At 35.2% G+C, this 20,124-nt stretch overlaps 1 protein-coding gene across 2 annotated transcripts; it reads left to right on the forward strand.

Annotated features, from left to right (window-relative positions):
* The first annotated feature begins 523 nt into the window (after positions 1-523).
* On the forward strand, positions 524-17,591 carry LOC308191970 (uncharacterized protein). 2 transcript variants are annotated; one of them, XM_080584944.1, is made up of 4 exons: positions 524-675; positions 770-862; positions 2,810-2,910; positions 16,478-17,591. In XM_080584944.1, exons 1-4 carry the CDS (start codon positions 545-547, stop codon positions 16,498-16,500), a joined length of 348 nt encoding a protein of 115 aa, XP_080441070.1. In that variant the 5' UTR covers positions 524-544; the 3' UTR covers positions 16,501-17,591. The 2 variants fall into 2 exon arrangements, with proteins under 2 accessions (XP_080441070.1, XP_080441069.1); XM_080584943.1 differs by lacking the exon at positions 16,478-17,591 and adding an exon at positions 15,190-15,426.
* The last annotated feature ends 2,533 nt before the right edge of the window (positions 17,592-20,124 follow it).

Raw genomic sequence — 20,124 nt, forward strand, 5'->3', positions numbered from 1 at the left:
ATTGAAAGAAATGCAGTTTCAGCTACAGTCTCATGAATAATGCTCTGGGTTTACACAACAGTAATTCAGTTAGCCCTTTGAAAAGCAGAGATTAATAATCATGAGAACCTGGAATGTTTTCTGTGAGCTAATTGGTGTTTTAACATTGCACAATACAACAATATAAATGAATGGAAAGAAAGGAGAAATAGCTAAGTAGTCTTGGTAATGTCTTCAGAAGCAAGGTTTTCCTTTCATCTTCAACCCTAAATGCAGTCAAAAGTTGTAAACCAAAACTACAACATAACACTGCTATAATGATGCAATGTTTCTTATTTAAAAACTAAAATCCAAAATTTCAGGGTTCTTTGAATAAAAACCAAATACCAGTGTTGTTTTACTTTGATAAGTGATAAATCTTGAGGTACCTGCTAGAACTTGACCCTGGCCCATCCTCATTTACAGCTGACAGACATTTCGATGATGTGAATGACAGGAATAAACATCCCCAGACATTTCCTCACAACCTCTTGTAGGGCTGGGATGTCAAAGGGAGGTGGCCACCATGAGCTACTTCCTGTCAGTGTGCTGGGGGTCCTCAGCAAGTCCATGCTCGCTGCACATCTCAGCTGCTGTGGGGACAGCACAGGGAGAGGGCAAGCTGCCCAGTACCCAAGATGGCCAGGCCTCTATGAGGTAGCAAAAAAGAAATGTGTCTTAATCAGGATCATACGTGCCTTGCAGAAAAGTGCTGGTGTTGGCCCACTGTGATTTCACCATTGTGTCTCAGGGTGTACCTTGGGCTACATTGGCAACTACCTGCTATTTTAGATGCCCACCTCCACACAAACATTGGGAGCCTCTCATCTATCCAGGACACTTTGTGAGTACTGAAGTTTCAATCAGTAAAGTTCATTAGATGGTAGTACCTATTTGTAAAGCACTAGGAAAACACCCAGGTCCTGATGGTTCTGTTACTAGGCATCTGTTTCAGATTTAAGCTTCACAGGAATCACAAGGTAAGTATTCTTCTCCCAGTCCTGCCTGCTTGATTGTTCGTCCTGCCTGCTGTAATATTTGTGCTATGAATACACTGAAGTCAGTATGCCAGTGAGGACCATAGGAGTAATAAAACACTTATTTCTTTCAAGCAAATGTCTCATTTTATCGGCTGAAGTCTTAGGTTCAGGACTTGTCACTCTGGTTAAATTTTCAAACTCAGGACATCCATTGCCATGAAAATGCACAAGCTACCAGGATATAGAATGTTTTGAAAGAAGAATTTTGTTTTCATCTGTTGAAGCTGTTTAACTTTAAACAAATATATATCTATTAAAAAAATAAAAGAAAAAAAAGGCATTTTTCTTTTCAATTTCTTGGTTTGTGCTGAGAACATCATTGTATGGGACCTGTAGGCAAAGCAAGCTGTCACAGTGCAATCTTGTTTTCCTGTGAGTCAGAAAAGCTACACAGGATGGAAGCAGCTCACCTTGATTCATCATTGGCAACTAAAACCAGGAGATTGATCACAGTTGTGAAATTTGAGCAGACAGGCATTTCCTAGTTAGAAAGCTTATGCAGTTGCTGCTAATAATTGGAGTGAACTTAGACCCTAGCCCGAGGATCACAGCTATGCTACATGGATAAGCAATAGGGATATAACATACGTGTTGCTAACGATGAGGCTGAAGTAGAAAAATAATGGGTTAAAGTAGTGTTTTGGGAGGGCTTGAAATTCTAGCTTGATTTTTCTTTTTTTTTCATGAGTTAGATCAGTAAACACAGAGAATTACTTTCTGAGAGAAACTCAAGTTCTCAAAATGTTGTTCAAGTATCGCGTTGGTAAAAAAAATATTTCAGTGTTTGCAAACTCAAGATTTTAGCAAGATTTCAGAGTTTCTACCCAAAGGTGTTTCTGTTTTAGTTTCTACTTGATCAGAAAAAAGAAAAATATTCAGATTGAAATGGAAATTTTATTAAATGAACAATTTTGATCCAAAAAGAGGCTCCCTAAAATGGTCCAAAGAAAACGGTGGAATATCTAAGTACCTAATATTTCATCTACATGATCTAATCTTTAGATCTTTTCAGATATTCTCCTCTCACTTCCATTGACTTAGTCAAATATGAATGACTTAATACTAATTTTGAAGGTGAGCCAAGTATTTTGCAAGTACTTTAATATCATCCTTGCCCTTGAATACATGACCCATGTGGCAATTTGATGAAGGATATACAAACTTGTGTATTTTTTATGGTTTTTATATTTGTCTGCTCATCCTTTTAATAAAACTAAACAAACGCATTATCAAACTAATGTACTAGTTTCAGAGAGATAATTAAAAGTGGCACAGAAGAATGATCATAACCATGGCAACCAAAGTCACAATTAAAATTCAATCAATAAATCAATTCAAATGACCAAACCACCAACTAATCCAGCAGGTAATCAAGTCAAATTTCTTTGTGTTATCCTTGCATCAGAAAATTTGAAAGAGAAGTCACCTAGCACTCATTTTGACAATCAACCAATGCAATTAATTGACCTAGTCAGAGAGGAATAAAGAGGTCCATTTTATATTTGTGTGTTTGCTTTCATAGCAGACATACAATAGTGTCTCTGTTCATCTTATTAGAAAGCAGTCATTGGAGTAACTCCCTTTATGGCCTCAACTTCACAGTTCCTTGTATCTAGCTACTAGTACAAGTGTTTTTTTTTTTTTTCCTCTGTAAAATGCAGATTCATCATTAGAAGTTGGGAATTTAAAGAGCATTCAATAGCATTTAAATATGATATGTTTATCAGCTTTTTCATCTAAAATTTCCCTAGGTTACTTGGTAGAGAAGAACACACAGTTCAAGACATTGCCGCTGCTGCAGGAGAGACAACAGAACTTCTAGAGAATATTCTTGCTTTTCCAGGATCATATGGTATGTCTTTGATTTTGAGGTATTGATAATCTCAGAGTCAAACAGTTGGATCTGTTCATTTAGGATAGGCAATGTGGCCCAATATTTTCAGAGTGGGCAGTCTTCGGACACTTCTGTAAGTAAATAAAATGAAATCATTTTCCATTGTTAATTATCTAAAAAATCTGCTAGCTGTATTGTAGGTAAATGTTTTTCCAAGAACACATACGCAGGCTGTAATTGAGATGCATGCCTAGAAGTTTGATTATGGTGTTTCGTCTTATGTAAGGCCTAATTCAGTAATTAATCTACTTCTTTAAAACAATACAGAAAAAATCACTCTTTTGCCTACAAAAAAACTTTTTCCTATCCTAAATAAGAGAACTAATATGGAAAAGTTTAGAATATTTTAATGATTTTTAATCTAGGGAAAAAAATAGGAGCTGCTTTTACATTTGTTCACAGTAAATTACATTCATATTTAAAAACCTAAAGTATTTCCTTAAATCAGTTCAGAACTAAGTCCTGTCCATCATATAAGTTACATATATTTTCTGACCCATTTACATACAAATATGTAAAATTGCTTCATTTATTGAGGAATTAGTCCCTATTTTTCATTCCTGAAAGACATGATTAAAAGGAGGTAATAATATTTATATAAAGGAGGTAATAATTTTTAAATATCCAGGAAGAAATCTGATATTTATTTATTTATTTACTTTGTATTTAGCTTGCAGCTATTTTAGGATGTGCTTAGCTGCAGAAAATTATATTCTCTATATCTTTGAAAGAATGTGTGTCTATTTACAAAACAAGAAATGCAGGTGTAGCAGTACTGAATATAATGTTCGCAGAACCCAGAAAAATGATGTAGAGAAATTCCAGTTAGAAGCCATTGTCCTGGAGGAGAAGGAACAACCTATTTAGTATTTTGATCAGCATTTTACTGATCATTTTTATAGCTTCTATGCACTGTGGGATTTTTCCAGTTTAGTATTTGATGACAGACACTGGCATTAGGACAAAGGGCCTTACTTTTCCATGTTGAGTTTTGGAGGCGAAGATGCCAAGGTATCATAAACACGTGCAACCAGTGATCCGTACTGCTATTAGAGTGTTATTTTTTCTGCTACAAATACTCTTGTAGAAGTCCTTAGAATGTCAAGTACCTGAGTGAAAAAATAGGTATTATCTCTGATCTGACAAATGATTCCTAGCAGTGAGTTCAAAGTAGAGAAGATCTGCACAACCTGTGCAAGGAGACGTGAAGTACGTTCAGTAGCAGTGTTCACCAAGAACCAGAAAGAGAATTCTGTGTTTGCTGCCATCTGATTATTTTCTTGACATGGGGATCATCTTGGATTTCTGGTTTACGAAGTTTCTGGTTCCCTTTCTAGCGAATCATCTTAATCTCTAGATCAATGTAGACTGTTTTAAATCATTCTATTTACACAAGAAATGATATAGCTTGTTGGCCTTGTTTGTTTTCTTTTTGTTTTCTTCACGTGCAGTGGCTCTGCAGATAAATATTTTTTATTTTATTTTTATTTTTTCTACTTTCTAATGTAATCCTTAGTGGACCAGAATTATATTTCCTTTTCAGAAAATATTTACCTAATCTTCTGGGTGCAGGAATTTTAAAAGCATTCCTGTTAATTTTAGCCAAATAGTATGACTAGGAAAAAAAAATAACACACCACCTATCCTCTGCTATACGAATGGCTTGAAGCAAAAAAAAACCTTCAGTAATATTAGTCACTTTCAAACACTTAATCACATATCTTTGTATAATAACAGTAATCTATGCTCTCAACTCAACAGCTCTCAGTATTTTAACAGGGAGAAAGAATGCATGCTTCTATTCACTACTGAATGCTAGGTCTATAAATTGTTTAGGTTTGAACTGCTATGAGCATTATAATAACAAAACACTAAATCCTATTTGGACATTGCAGCAATTTAGATTAGAATTCTTCTGATAGTATTTCACACATCCCACAGCCATTTATATGCTAATGTTTCCAACAAATTATCAGATGTTATTCTACACAAACTTTTTTCCATAAATGACCTGTCATATTCATAATGGCATCTGAATTTGGTGACAGTTTTTATTTTATCTAGCAAAAATTGCAGGTCCATAAAGAAACTAATTATCTAGTTTCACGGTTGATAATATGGTTTCTAGTTTTATAACTAGCTATATGCAAACTGATTCAGTAAAAAAAAATAATAAAAAAATCCCTGAACTCAAAGGATTTTCAGAGAGGTGGACCAGTTTTATAAGCGACAGATGAAGTTTCAGAGTTTTTACTCTAAGGCATCGCTTTTAAATGTTTTTCTGACCATCTCTGAATAAAGGTTGTTCTTGCATTCCGCATTTTTGTTTAACTCACCCATTTAATTTCTAATCTCCTGCTGCAAAACCAAAAAAATGATCAGAACCATAGCTGTTCTCTTCTCCTCATGTTTAGAACAAAGACAAATGTTTCAATGCTCCCAATATACATTCAAGAATTAAATCTAAAAAAAATCAAAAGGAGTGTTCTGGTCCAGAAAGGAGCAGGAAGAGATACCATTGTTATAAGGTGAACATGAGCTATAAGGTTTTTCTTACTCCTTTGTGTCACTCTCAGATTCATTTAAAACATGACAGCCCAAGGTGAAGGAACTCCTTTCTCAGAAGCACAATGATACAGTTCAAGATATTTCAGGATACACAGTTTGGGTCACAGCTTCTCTGCATTCTGAACAAGTTAACATGGTATGCATAACTTGGCATCTGCATCTCTTTTATTTGGGGCATCATCCGTGTCTGATTACACTGATAAAACAGTCATCGTCAAAAGAAAACATTTTTATTCATAGGTTATAAACTTTCCTATATATGTGTATTTCCCCTTAGTCCTTGATAAATGTTGACAATTAATTTAAACCATCTAGCTCTGTCTCTATCTGGGACAGTTGAAGTTCTTGTACCATGCTGCTTCCTTCCTAGAAATTTTCACTGATTCCTGATGAACCTTCAGCCTCTGTGTACTTAGTGAGCTTTACTATTGAGCCTCAGAATCTCCTGTGTATAAAAATCTTTGTCATCTCTATCTTAGATTATCTTATTCCCTTGTTAGTATCTCTTCTTCCTCTCTATTTAAGACATTGAAACGTCTGTGTCAGTCCTCTTTGCTACTGTTTCATTATCTGTTGATTTCTCTTCTATAGCCCTCTTTGGATATAAGAGCATCCGGAAGACTATAATAGACTTATTTTGATTTTCATCTGTTAAGAATTGAAGCTTTGTTATTCAAGATAAAGACTAAAAATAAGAATGAGGGTAGGTTGATTTACAGGTAGATAATAGTCTTTATTTAGACTACCTTCATAGAATCATAGAGTATCCCGAGTTGGAAAGGACCTACAACGATCAAGTCCAACTCCCGGGTCCCCAAAGGATCACCCAAAAAATCAGACCACGTGTCTGAGAGCATTGTCCAAACACTTATGTTGTGTTAGCCTTAAGCTACTGGGAAAGATAATAGAGTTTGATAAATCAAGATATGTAAAGTATTTGTAAGCACGGCACAGTGATTTCCCACATTTGTCAGCAAGGCCTTATGTGAATAATTTGTTTGCAATTCTCAGGTCCAGCAGAATTCATAGTCCTGCAGCAATCTCGAGCACCTCTTAATACCAGTTTAATAACAGTTAACAACTGTTTTTACTGATTCAGGTCTTCTGAACATTCATCTTCTTGACAGTTTGCACAAAACCAAACCTGTCTTTGTCATAGTTTTGGGTGCCTAAATGTTGGGATAACACATAAAAGCACATAAAAATACTGTTTGCAGAGAACTGAAAGATCCATTCTTCTGTCAAAGTAGATGCTGGATTTGTAATCACTGGTGGTTATCATTCTGTTCCTCATCTAGGAATATGTAATAAAAATACACTAAGTACACTCCATGGAAAGTTTGTAAGTTTGTTTACAAGTGTGGTATCACCTTACAGATTTTGGGACTAGTCCTTGTGCTAAATTCTGCTTAGTCTGATTGTCAGATTTGTGTAGTCCCAGCCTCTTTGGTGGTTACCTCATAGCTTACAGACTGGCAGGGCACTTTCTTTGTTATTACTGTCTATTATGAAACTGATGGATGAAACTGAGGTCTCCATATAACTGAGACATAAAAAAATGCATTGGTCTATTCTTATGCTTTAACTAGATCTGAGATTTCAGCAGATGGTAGCATGCATGGTGCATATTCTAGAGCCTTTGGAACAAAGAACATCAATAAAATGACCTATTTGCAGTAATTCATAAATTTCCTTCTTTTCTCCCTCTCCTTTTTTTTTTTTTTTTTATTAAAATGAATACATCCTAAATCTATCAGCCATTTTGTGTTTCAGAGGTTTATCCCAAGCTTTGTCATGCAAGTTAACTTGTTTCTGTTGTATCTTGGATAGCAGTTTGAGCAAAGCATCTCTCACCTTGTCCTATATAATTTCATTTTAATTTCGTTTTCTTTTCCATTCACTCCTGAAAGGAACTGTCAGAAGCCATTGGGGACACACGTACACGCACACACATATAAACACATGCAATCTAGCTTTCTTTCTCTTCAATACACTGATACAGGAGATAAATCCAGCAAAATTTGATCAACTTAATAAGGATCTGTGGGAACTAAATTGTGTTTTTGAAAAATCCAGTGTAAGTTTAAATATGTAAGTTTAAATATAAAATGTTCTGTGCATAGCAGTCCACAAATTTAGAAATTCATTTTCCTAATAGTTTAAAAACTAACTGATAATCTCGGGGAAAATATGCATCAAGAGAAGAATAGATCTGTATTTTAGTATTAGTGAGGAAGCAAGTGATTCAAGTAATAATGTGAAGGTGACTACATCTACTTCAGCTGAAATCAAATAAAAGGCTTCAACGTCATTTAAAAATGCAGTCACATGTAGCACCAACATTTGATGGATTATTTAAGGGAGTAGAGAAAAAGATCAGGGATTTAAGGATAAGACTGTGAATGAAACTGAGTGAGAAAGAAAAAAAAAAAGGCAGATAAACTAGGAAAAAATATCTGGATATAATTACAGATAAAGAAGCAACAGGAGGAAAAAAAAAAGGACAGAAGTGTAAAGTGCTTAGAACTTACTAGAAATACAATAGGACATACAGCATTCATTTGAATAATGTATGTAACTGATTTTCCCTTTCTGAGAGAAGGACTTTCATTAAATTCAAAGGTGATTGGTTCTTTCATGATAACTGCTCCTCTTGTGTGATCTCTTCAGTGATTTATGCTTCTGTCTAGCATCATCCTCTACATTTATTATTACACTCCAGTTTCATCGTTACTTTTACTGTCATTAATTATTACAGCTTTTCTAGGGGGCTTCAGGAAATTCCATGTCCAGATGCTCTGGCATGGATCAAATGTTACTGTCTTTCAGGCAATGACATCACATCTGAGCCATTCCTCTTTTTCAAGACCTAGGCCAAAACAAGTCTCTCAGAAATTCCTAGCTCAGTCACAAAGCTCACTTCCTTCAAACTAGCAATCTGGTGCTGCCACGTATGATAGGAAGAGACAGTCAACATTTTCAGTGAAGGAAGGACAGCAGTGGAATCCCATGAGGTTCTGTATCCTTAGAAAAGGGGTTGGAGAACTTTACTAATGATGCAAAAGTATCCAGGATAATAACAATAAACATGGACTCAGAAAAGTTTCAGAGGCTCTCATGACACTAAGTGATCTCTGACATCAGTCTTAAATTCTTGCTTGTGCTTTGTGTATATATACATATGTAGTGACTTTATTGTTACTGGCTGTCTATGTTAATTGTATGAAAACACTAAAGAATGCATGTTATATTATTATTAATTTAATATATGAGTCTTCAGACTTTCTTGAAACTTTTCGTATGGTTTCCACTGGGCTTTAAAATAGCAGGATGCATAACCTTTCCTGGAATATGTTTTAGTATAGTTATCCAAATATACAGAGTGAGTGTACAGTTAGGCCTGGGTGTATAACAGCTCAGAACAGTTGAAGATACTTTCTATCAAAATATGAATTGTATAAACACAATATTCCTGTTATGGTGTCATGGTACCATCAGAGTCATATCTACTCTATCAAGTGACCATGAACACTGGCTGCTAATAGGACTTAGATGTCTTGCAGACTAAAATCTTGTCTTTTTGTTATTTTTATTGTTTGAAATGTACATGGAACAAAATTCAAGTCAGCCATTTAAGTTACTCCAAGGACTATTCTAGCCCTCCATTAGATGTTACTGCATTTTATTTATTTATTTATTTATTTTTTAAAATACTTTAAGCTAGTGGATATTAAGAATGTCACATAATCATAAAGAGCCTCATTTTGCATTCTCACGCAAGCAAAACTCTCATTAATTTCAACTGACATTTTGCCTGCATTGGCTTGTCAGATCAGACGTACAACTACTAACAGTCTGTGAAGACTGTCAGTATGCATGCCATGATCATTGCCGAGTAACTAATTTTTAAAAATTCTACTTATGTTATTAGAGATGAAGATAGCAATTTAATCTAGGAATTAAAGATAACTTCATTCTGATCAATATTCACATTACACTTACAAAAGACCCCCTTCAGAAAAGCAGTGTATTTAAGAATTACTTAAATCTCTTCCTATTCAAAGCATGTAGAGTCTGTGCTGAAACAAGACCAAGGAATGCTTTGGGAACCCTAAAGATGGTACTGAAAGCAAATATACACACATCACTCCAATCAAGTGCTTAGGATCATTTTTTTTCCTACACTCTGGCTTGGAAGAAAATTATTTTACAGTTATTTTCTCAATATCAGCAGTTAGAAGTTTTTCTTGGCTGGACTTTCAATGTCTGTGTTTATTCCTGAAATAGAGAGAGGATTCAGTAATTTAAAGTATATATTACAAGTTCAGCCAAATTTTCTTTAGAGAAGTAGATTAACTACAATTTTCTTCTTAGACACAATCTGAAAAAATCTGCTGAAAAAAGTTATTTCATTTGGAGTAATCTCCTGTCACTCCAAAGTTTTAAGACACATTTATAAAATTGTAAACTCATTCTGACGGAAAATACTGTATATATTATAAGTAGAATAAACAGCATCCTACACAGGGGTTGAATCTCTTATATTCTATAGAGTCAGGAAAGGGAGAAAACAGCAGGAATTTGGCTGAAAAAATCTCGTACAAATAAGACCTTTAAAATTCATCCATCGGGGTTCTGAAACCTTTCAAGCATCAGATTAATGTTTATTCTTGTGATAAGAAACTAAACAAAACATATTGCTGTTAAGATGATTTCTTGCTGAAAAGCTTGACTGAAGTAACAAATCCATTCAGGGAAAATACGTGGTACAGAAATTATACCTAGCTAGGTTATAAAAGATATCATAGCATTCAAAGTAGACGCAACTGTCTCCTGTAGATGCCAGTAATTAAATTTCTTTTATCTGTTGGAAGAAGCACTGCCAGCTTCCCATAATGAACTCAACATCACCTCAAGGCTTTTAAATCTTAGCACTTTTACAGTCATACATCAAAGCTGAAATTATAGATCTCATGTAATTTATGATAGAAGAGAACACTGTGCATACATGATTGGACATCAGAGGAGACCTATTTGTAGGGCAGCTGCCAATAAGAAAACATTCTTAAAAGAAAATTTACTTGATGTATTAACACTTGTGAATTAAATCACAGCAAAAGAAGTTGTACAAAAGTGAATAATGAAGAAATAGCTAGAAGAAGTTAAGTTTTTCAGAAAAGACGAGTCTCTAAGCAGAATTTAAGCTTTTATCCATGGGATTCAAAATTTCATATTCTTGCCTCCCTAAGCATCATCAAGTCACTCAAGCAGGCAGTATAGGGTAACTCCTGTGACTGCCATAATCATGGTAAGAAGCCTAGAAATTGTTTATCCTGGCATCAAACTGCGATTCTTATGACTTCCATGCTTTCTGGTTTCATCTGGCTGGTGAACAGTCACTAGCAGTGTTTCCCAGGGCTCAGTTCTAGTGCTGATTCTGTTCAATGCTTTTATCAATGATCTAGATGCAGGAGTGGAATGCATCCTCAGCAAGTTTGCTGACAACACTAAATTGAAAGGTGTTGTTGACTCCCTAGAGGAATAAGAGGCCTTGCAGTGGGATTGAAGCAGTGGATGATCAGCAACAGTATGAAGTTCAATAAAGGAAATTGCTGGGTGCCACAACTGGCACTGAGTAATGCTGGACACAAGTACATATTGTACTTGTACAGAATGAGGGGCAGGAGAGCAGCTCAGCAGAAAGGGATCTGGGGGTGTTCATTGACAGCAGGCTCAGGATGAGTCGGCAGTGTGCCCTGGAGGCCAAGAGGGCAAATGACATTTTGGGATGCACTAAATGCAGCATAGCCAGCCTGTCAAAAAAGGTGATCCTCCTGCTATATTTAGCATTGGTGTGACCTCCCCTTAAATATTGTGTGCAGTTCTGGGTTCCACAATATAAAAAGGATGTTAAGCGACGGGAAAGCACCCAAAGGAGGGCAACAAAACTGGAAGACATGTTCTATGAGGAGAAGCTGAAGACACTTGGGTTGTGTAGTCTGGAGAAAAGGAGGCTGAGAGGCAACCTTACTGCTCTCTTCAGCTTCCTGAGGAGGGGAAGTAGAGAGGGAGGTGCTGGTCTCTGCTCCCTGGTAACCAATGACAGGATGTATGAAAACAGCACAAAACTGCACCAGGGGAGGTTCAGACTGGACATTATGAAAAATGTCTTTACTGTGAGGGTAGTCTAACACTGGAACAGGCTTCCCGGAAATGTGGTTGATGCCCCATGCCTGTCAGTGTTCAAGAGGTATTTGGACAATGCTCTCATGAATATGCTTTAACATTTGGTTAGCCCTGAAGAGGTCAGGCAGTTGGACTAGATGATCTTTGGACTATTCCTACTCCTACTCCTGTTCCTATTCCTATTCCATTCCATTCTATTCATGTTCTGTTCTGTTCTAAACTCAGCTCTTCATCAGAAAATCCTGAGACACTTGTACAGGTAGTTCTATTTCTGAATCCTGTATAGAGGATGGGGGGTCTGGAGCCCCAGACTGAGGGTCAGCCCACAGACAATATTGTCATACAACTTTTTACCCTACAAACTCAGGTTCCTAAACAGTTCATCATACACAGTAATAGGAAACAGACGTCTTTAAGGGGAACCTTTAGCTAATTGTTGGAAGGGTGAAGAAGATGAAAGAGTTCTGCAAAATGCTCATCTCTGATGAATCAAAATGCACAAACCTCTTCCTGAATAGCTCAAACAGATTACTTCCCCCCTGTGAAAATTTAACAAGCACCTACTCAACAGTCCACAGTATATGTCCTTGACAGGGCAAGGGGTAATGGTTTTAAATTGAAAAAACGCTTCACTTTTGTCAAGTCTGTTCCAGATAAATGATACTTTGTTGGCATGACAACTGAGAGATATATTGTCCATTTATGGAAAATGCTTATATCCCTCTGGTTACTATCAGGTGTATCCCACCAAAGCAGTCAGCCACTTTGCTTAGTAACCCATTACTTCTGTCTATGTATCCTTGTAATCTGTTGACAGTTTGCTATGTGCTCTTGTGTGTATTTATTTTGGACAAATGTCATACACGTTGTGATTCATGGTTTAGTATCAAAAAGTTACTCTTCATTCCTACTGAGCGGGTTCTGTTTTGCACACATTAGCTCATTAAGCAATCTCTTCTTTGCCTCATTGAATCTCTCCATTTCTATGCACAGTCTGTGTCAGCTTATTGCCTCCTTTTGAAAATGTAGATTTAAGATCTTCAGAACTAGGTCTTATTTATTTATTCATTTATTTATTTTATTTTATGTTTGTACATCTAACTCAGCAACATATTAGTGTAACTATTTACATTGGCAGTTAGATCCCACACCATAGCAATCATAAGCAGTATTTTGATTCAGTGCTGTATTAAATAAAACCAAATGTTATTTGTTTTGTATGGGTTGGGTAGCTTCTTGTTCACAGCTCTGTGAGGTTTCTCATTTCAAGACAAGGAAGGATTCTTATAACTTGGTTGATACTTCTGCTAAATATTGGTTTGTTTGTTTGCTTGTTTCTTTTGTTGTTTTGTTTTGTTTGTTTCTAAAGGACAATGTTATTAACATCAGGTCAATTATTTTTAAGTGTCTTTGTCATTGAAATATCCAAATAAAACAGATTTCTATCTATTTTAACTTCTTTCCTGAGAAAATCTGTCTCTGCAATTGCCTTGTTTATTACAATATTTCTCAAGCATTTATTTTATGTTGTCTGAAAGAATTTATTTGCAGTGTTTTATCCAATCAAGGATTCGATTCAATTTTCAGCTTTTTTTTTTTTATTTTCATATGAAGGTTTGGTTAAAAAGAAAGAGAGAGAATACAGTGTATGTCTTCCCATTTAAGCAAAATAGAGTCTAATGCATCCATTATATGACATCACTTTGGCTATGTTCAGACCCAAAGAAATACCTTTCATTGCAATTAGGTCTTCAAACCATGAGATAATCCAAATTAAAGAAGTGATTATGTTTTCCAAATAATTGAAGATCTGACCTTAACACACATCAGAAAATAAAGTGTGTAACACTCTCTATGATCACAGTGATTGTACGGTCTTCTACTTTTTGCTTTCAGTTTTGCTGTTAGCCTGTAGGTTACAAATCTATTCTCTGGACTTTGGGTTTTGCAAAAACTTGCCTTTATATTTCTTATTTCACTGCAGTCAGATGGTCTGCTGGCCTAACAGATCTGAGCATGGCTCAATCAGCAAGCCCCTGACTGCTGTTTTCAGTTTGACTCTCCTAACGAGTATACACAATTTTTTTTTTAAGCTGCTGCTCTAGCACCCAAAATTGCATGGAGGTTTTTGTTCCACTGTTTTGAGTTGTTGAGACTAGGCAGTAATGACACCAACACAGACAGGAAATCCTAGATTTTCCAACTAAAATCCAACATCCAACTAGACTTTCAGTGATCTGGCAGAGCAAGAAAATTGGTCTCAAAAATCAAATGTTTCAGGCCGTATGACGATTAGCATAAAAAAAATCAGTCATATTAGACACAAGAATCTTTTGATTTGCTTTCAAGTATGTAGCATGTTATATTTCCAATTTCCAATTTAAACCTAAAGTTCTTTTCTCTTTATTGACTTCCAAGCTTACAAATCTAATACATGTAGCAAGTTGTATTTTTGGTATGCATACATATTCTGACACATATATACAGACTCATTTGACAACAGTAGAAGGCGGTATGCATGACCTGCTGGTAAGTTTACAGCCCTTCACCATTTGTAACAACTACCACTATTTAGATTTAAAGCGTGATTTAAAATATCACATTTAGTCTGACTCCTTGTCTTTCACATTAATTGCTTCACTGTAGTTGTACCGTTCTTCTCCCTTTGTAGATCTCACTCTGTCATATTGTACTTTCTATTGGATTTTTCATTTCTTCATTTCTTTTACCTGCCGTTTACTATTATTGCTATCAAAGGAAGTTCACAAAATTGGTATAATTACTCTTTACCTTTTGAATTAGCTAATCCTAATGAGGCTTTAATTTTCCAAATGAATATGGTACAGAAGACATTTCCTAGCAATGGGTTGTGTTTCACAGATAGAAACAAAATAAGTTTTTACTTTGTACAATAAATCATTCCAGCAGGGTAAAACTTTCAGTGCTCTTTTTTTTTTTTTTTCCATAGTGAGAAATGCAATATCAGAAATTATTTTCTTCGCCTTCACAGAAATTGAGTGATTCATATACACTTGAACAAGTGCATTGACATCTTGTGGCTAGTCAGGATTTGCCTGCTTTGTCCTTAGGGAAGACCTCTACTCCTCTCTGCATTGCAGTTCTTTTACTCTGGGAAGAAACTTCCTGATGATAGATTTTTACTGCCCACAGGGACCTAGGGTAGAAGATTTTGTTTCAAAGGTAGATGGTTTCCCACAATCTAGAGCAAAAGGTTCTTGCTGTTTCATTCTCCTAAGAGTACAGAAATGTAGTCTCAGTCTTCCACCCTTCTCTTAATGCATTATATTGAATGGAATTTCTTCAGTGATTTGCTGGAAGCATCTGCAAGCAGATATTGTAGATGTCCTACAACTCCAGGACAATTTTATGGAAGGGGAACCATGTGAAATCACCTCACTAGCACAGGGCAAAGAGATCATCTGACATAATCATGTATGAACAGTATATCCTCGCTCTTTTCAGTGGTGGACATGGCTGACAATGTAGCGTCTCTATGAGAGAATCTCCAGACGTCTATGAGAGGAAAACAGCACTGTTATTTCCAGTTATATTCACAGATGGATAGTCTGTGGTCTCCTGCTCTGTGCTGAGGGGCACAGCGAAAGACAGAGCCCCCCTGATAACTGAGGATAACTGAGGCACTGATCAAGACAGATTAAGGAAGAAGAACCTGAATTACACATTTCCTCTGAAATGGGATGTTACCAGGTGGTTAATCTGAGCAGTATTTATACTTAAGCATCTCAAACAGACATCTTATTTATACATTGCTCTGAAGGCATCTCAACTGAAAGGGAGAAGATGTATATTATACCCATTTGCACATTGCATCATTTGGCTATAGCATTTTTTGACCAGATCTGGGACATCCAAAAAAAAAATATATTATTACTCTGAGTTGATTTTTGAAGGAGGGTCTCACTCCTTCAAGTATAAATGGAAGCAAGGGAGACCTTAACTTAGTTAAGTTAGGTGTCCAAATTGGTGGTGTGAATACTCTGCTTTTTCTAGTTCTAGATGCATAGGCTGGTCAATAGAAGACCTTTCATTATTTAGCCTACTGTATTTAAGATTTTCTTCTTTGTCTACTACATTTCTGTCTCTCATCTCTTCCTGATACTGGCAAGAATATATTATTAAATGTCCCTGGGGAATATACTGTATTGTCTAACTTTCAGACCATATGATATCGTAATTAGTTTAATTTCAACAGCAGAATTCAGATGTTTTAACGATTATTATTCTTTCCAAGTTTTCGTTATCCATCACATTTAATTTATAACATCAATTATGAGATCTTTTCTGGCTTACAACAGCATCCTTTTGTTTTCCTGAGATGAAAGCAATATTATTATATATATTTTTTTTCAAGATTACTAGTATCTTTTGTTAGTATCTTTTGTTGAGTACTTTTGGGGAATTCAGGAATAATTGAAGTTATTTGACAGCATTGCTGAGGTGCATATTAGAAGGCAACCTCTAAATAACTGTATCAAATTTAACTGATGTTAATTAGGTTCATTGTTAATCTAATGGTAAAATTTTGTCACTAGAACCCATAAATCTTTGAGTTTGTATGGAAAGTTTATGTTTTGTAAAACAAAGTGGAAGTGGCAGGTTTCAAGAGAAACACATAGAGTTCTTGATGGTTTTATCCTTCCATCTAACATATTGCCATACCAAGGAAATTGTTGGCACTCTGTGCATGCGAACCATAAAGCAAAGGGAATAACTCTGTTTTCTATTACAGGCAAGAAAAGAGAACATGGGTAACAAGCTAGATATCCCCTAGGATGAAGACTGATTGAATTTCTGTATGAAAGTCAAAGAGGATGTTTCATTTCTTCCTAAACCCCATACTGAGACACAGCTACACTGCCAGCAGAATGCTTTTACCCTCACTACTGTACACACAATGAATGGCAATATACAGAAGCTGAGCCTGGCAGGAAACATCAACACCATGTTACTTCCTAACACCTAAGGTTTTCTTTATTAACAGGAGCCCATGCACAGTCTTTTCTCAGCTCTCTCTCTTTGTTAGTCTGTTTCTCCACAGAGAACTTTGGCATGAATCTTTGGCCATTTTTCTTCACCTTGTATAAATCTTTATTTTCTTGAACAAAGAAATCAGTCTTTCAGCTTTATCATTAAGCTTGACCCTTTCCTCTGACTAAATTTTCTGTAGTTCCATGAGAATTGCAATGTTACCCTGCTTTCAGAGAGATGACATAGAAAACTAATAAGTAAATATAGCACAAGTTCCAGCAGACAGAGAAGTTTGTACAATACATTTATAATGGACAACATGCACTAGTGAAATTTATTGTCTGACGAAAGATTTGTCAGTGTCATTGACTACACTTAACTAGGTAGCATTTTCTGTTTAGAGAAAATGTAAAAAAAAAAAACAAACAAAAACAAACAACACTACTAAAATAAAAGCCTTATGATCAATCTTTTCCCTGCCATCCAGAAATTCCTTCTATTTTGGAATTTAGGTAACTGAAAGTTTAAGTTTGAATTGCATGTCACTTTACCACCATCTCTTTTGTTTTCTTATCACAGGGACAATGGATCAGTGTACTTTGCCAGCTACTACAGGTTAGATCAAAATCCATGTTCTGAAATGTCAGTTTTCCACATTGTGGGATGAACATTAACTAAATGTTCTACAAATATAACACACTAATCTTACCTATGTAATCTTACATACAAATCAATAGGACTAAGTTAAATGACAAAGGATTACCTTTAAATGGAGTGCTTATCAACCAAAATCACAAATAAATAATGAAGAAGGGACTGTACTACATTTGCAGGATAATTCATTGCAAGTGAAGTACATGCCTCATTTGGTTATTCACTACGGGCATATTCCATTATACCATATGCATAATTAGTTGAATTTCTGTAGTTTGTTCATCATCTGTCACAGGCAGCTCATCCACCTGCCTGCTTGAGTAGACTGGTCTGAACAGTTGCATTTTTGCCTTGGCTTTGTCATCCTGATACCTTCTATTGACAATGTTGCTAGGTACATAGATAGGTGGAGGGAGTGGAGTGTATATGCATGGGGGCACCACTGAATGGGTTTATCTTTGAGCTTCCACTAAATAGGTTACTAGAATGACTAGCAAAAATCTTCAGTATGTCATTAATTTACACCCTATCTATCTCACAATTATTTTAAAGTGTTACAGATTTATTTTTCAAGAGAGCTATGGGAATAATATGTTATTGCCAGCTTTTTTTCTGCAGGCCCTGGTTAATTTCAGAATCAGAGATTTCAACAAGTTATACAAATACTGTATAAATAGCACTTCTGATACGGAATGCTATTATTTAGCACTGTTTTGTTCTCTTACACAATGTTGTAAGTGATAAGGTCTCAACTCCACCCTGTTATTAATAAGATTGTTACTTATATGTCCAAATGTGAGAAACTACAGAGGTTTAAAGAGGTGTACTGTGTGGGGTACACTCTTAGCTTACAGTAAAAACTCCATGATTAATATAATGACAGCTAAAAGTACACAGAAAGCGAGTGTTGCATAAGCTGTACAGAGCTGTATACAGTGAATTGAGTAAATCTTCAAAAAGTCTCTTAACATACATTTTGTTTCAAAAGACTAACGTTAGAAGCATAATGCTTGATGACAAATCTAAAATTTGTCAAGCTTTCAGTGTATCAGTGATGCTAGACAGAGTAACACATTGCTTTCATGTATTCATTTACTGTCTTTCCTCTTTATTTCAGACACCTGCAGATGTTTTAGAGTTCTTAGCTTAGTATTTTATCATTTGGCTTTGGAATTCAACATTAAAGCAAATCCTGACTTGAAACAGTTTTCCATTTAATCAAAAACAAGTCAGTGCCATTTCAAAATGTATGTATTCTCATAAGCACTGCTTTCTATTCATTATTATTTCTTTTAATTTCATACATTAAAGCATCTCTTTCAAGTGTTATTAGTACAAATAATTTTTCCAAGGACTTCTAAAGATTCTATTTTAATGTATGTTTGCATTTGTTATTTCCCTTTTACAGCTGCTGTACCCTCAGATACACTTGTCCCTAGTTTTACTTAACCACAAAATTATCATACACATAACACTAAAACAGAAAAACATTAGTGGCTTTATCATACTGGTTAATCAAGTTTATTATACAATAACATGGCAAGAGGAAATGTTACAAGTTGACATATGTATCTGGAACATGGCCTTGGAAATTATCAAATATATTCATGTCAAACCAGTAAGTACCAGTGGTGAGGTAACATTTGCAATTCAAACTGCTCCACATACAATTAAAAACTACACATTAAAATCAGTTTGCAAGTGAAATCATAACTTTGTTTCTGAACCTTTCAGATAGCATCACTGTATTTTACATGTCATGAGTTATAATGTACATCGCTGTTGTCTATGTCCTTAAAATTTCTGTGCATCTCTGATTCCAACAACTTCAAGGAATCAGCGTTAGGCTCTGATGTTATATTCAGCAAAGAGAAATCAACAAGAATTTGAATGAGCTTTTTCTGTCAGTTTAATCTTTACCAAATTCTAGGAAACTTTTCTGATAGGAAAATGGAGAAGATTAAAAGGCTTGATCATCATAATTGTTTAATAGAACACATTTAGAAGGATCACCTATAGATAATCATGTTTAAAACTTATACTATTATGTTTGGCAATGATAGAAAATATGTGAACAGAGAAAATATTAAAATGAAATAGTAAACTGCTACAAGTTTTTTATGAACTTAGAAAGTTTAATATAATTTAATATGTATTATTCATTTATTTTTTGATTCTCAAGTGTTACTCAGCTCATGTTTAGAAGCATAGCAAATCAGAATACTAATAAAGACATCCACAAAATGACAAAATCATATATAAAAACATAAATTTAAATTTATAGATATTTTTGGCAAATAACTTAAAATATTATTCAACTAAATGAGAAGATAACACAAAAGTCCTATATAAATATATAAATGTCAAAACAGTTTGCCGGTGCTGTCTGTTTTGCCAGAAACTACCTTTGCTGCTCTACCAGTGAATTTATACTAGTTTCATTTGAAGATATGACTGTCTCAGAAAGGTTTTTTATGACATGGATTTAGTGTTTTATCACAGGCCAGAAAGTGAGGCCATCTTTTCTGTTTATTAAGTAATGGTTCTTTTCAGGTAAGCACAGGAACTAGAAATAGTTATTGATTTTGCTACAGTTTTCACACAGGAAATTAAAGGCTTTATTTGCAGTACATAAATCTCAGGTTGGTAAGGTAATGTATTCTGAACACACTTTAGAAATGCATGACTGCTAAGGTAAACAGGTCAACTCTGAAAGGTTAGTAAAATTTGTACATTTCAATATGTTGCTGGAAT

The sequence above is a fragment of the Anser brachyrhynchus genome, assembly GCF_964034855.1.
Source record: "Anser brachyrhynchus genome assembly, chromosome: 3".
NCBI classification, from domain to species: domain Eukaryota; kingdom Metazoa; phylum Chordata; class Aves; order Anseriformes; family Anatidae; genus Anser; species Anser brachyrhynchus.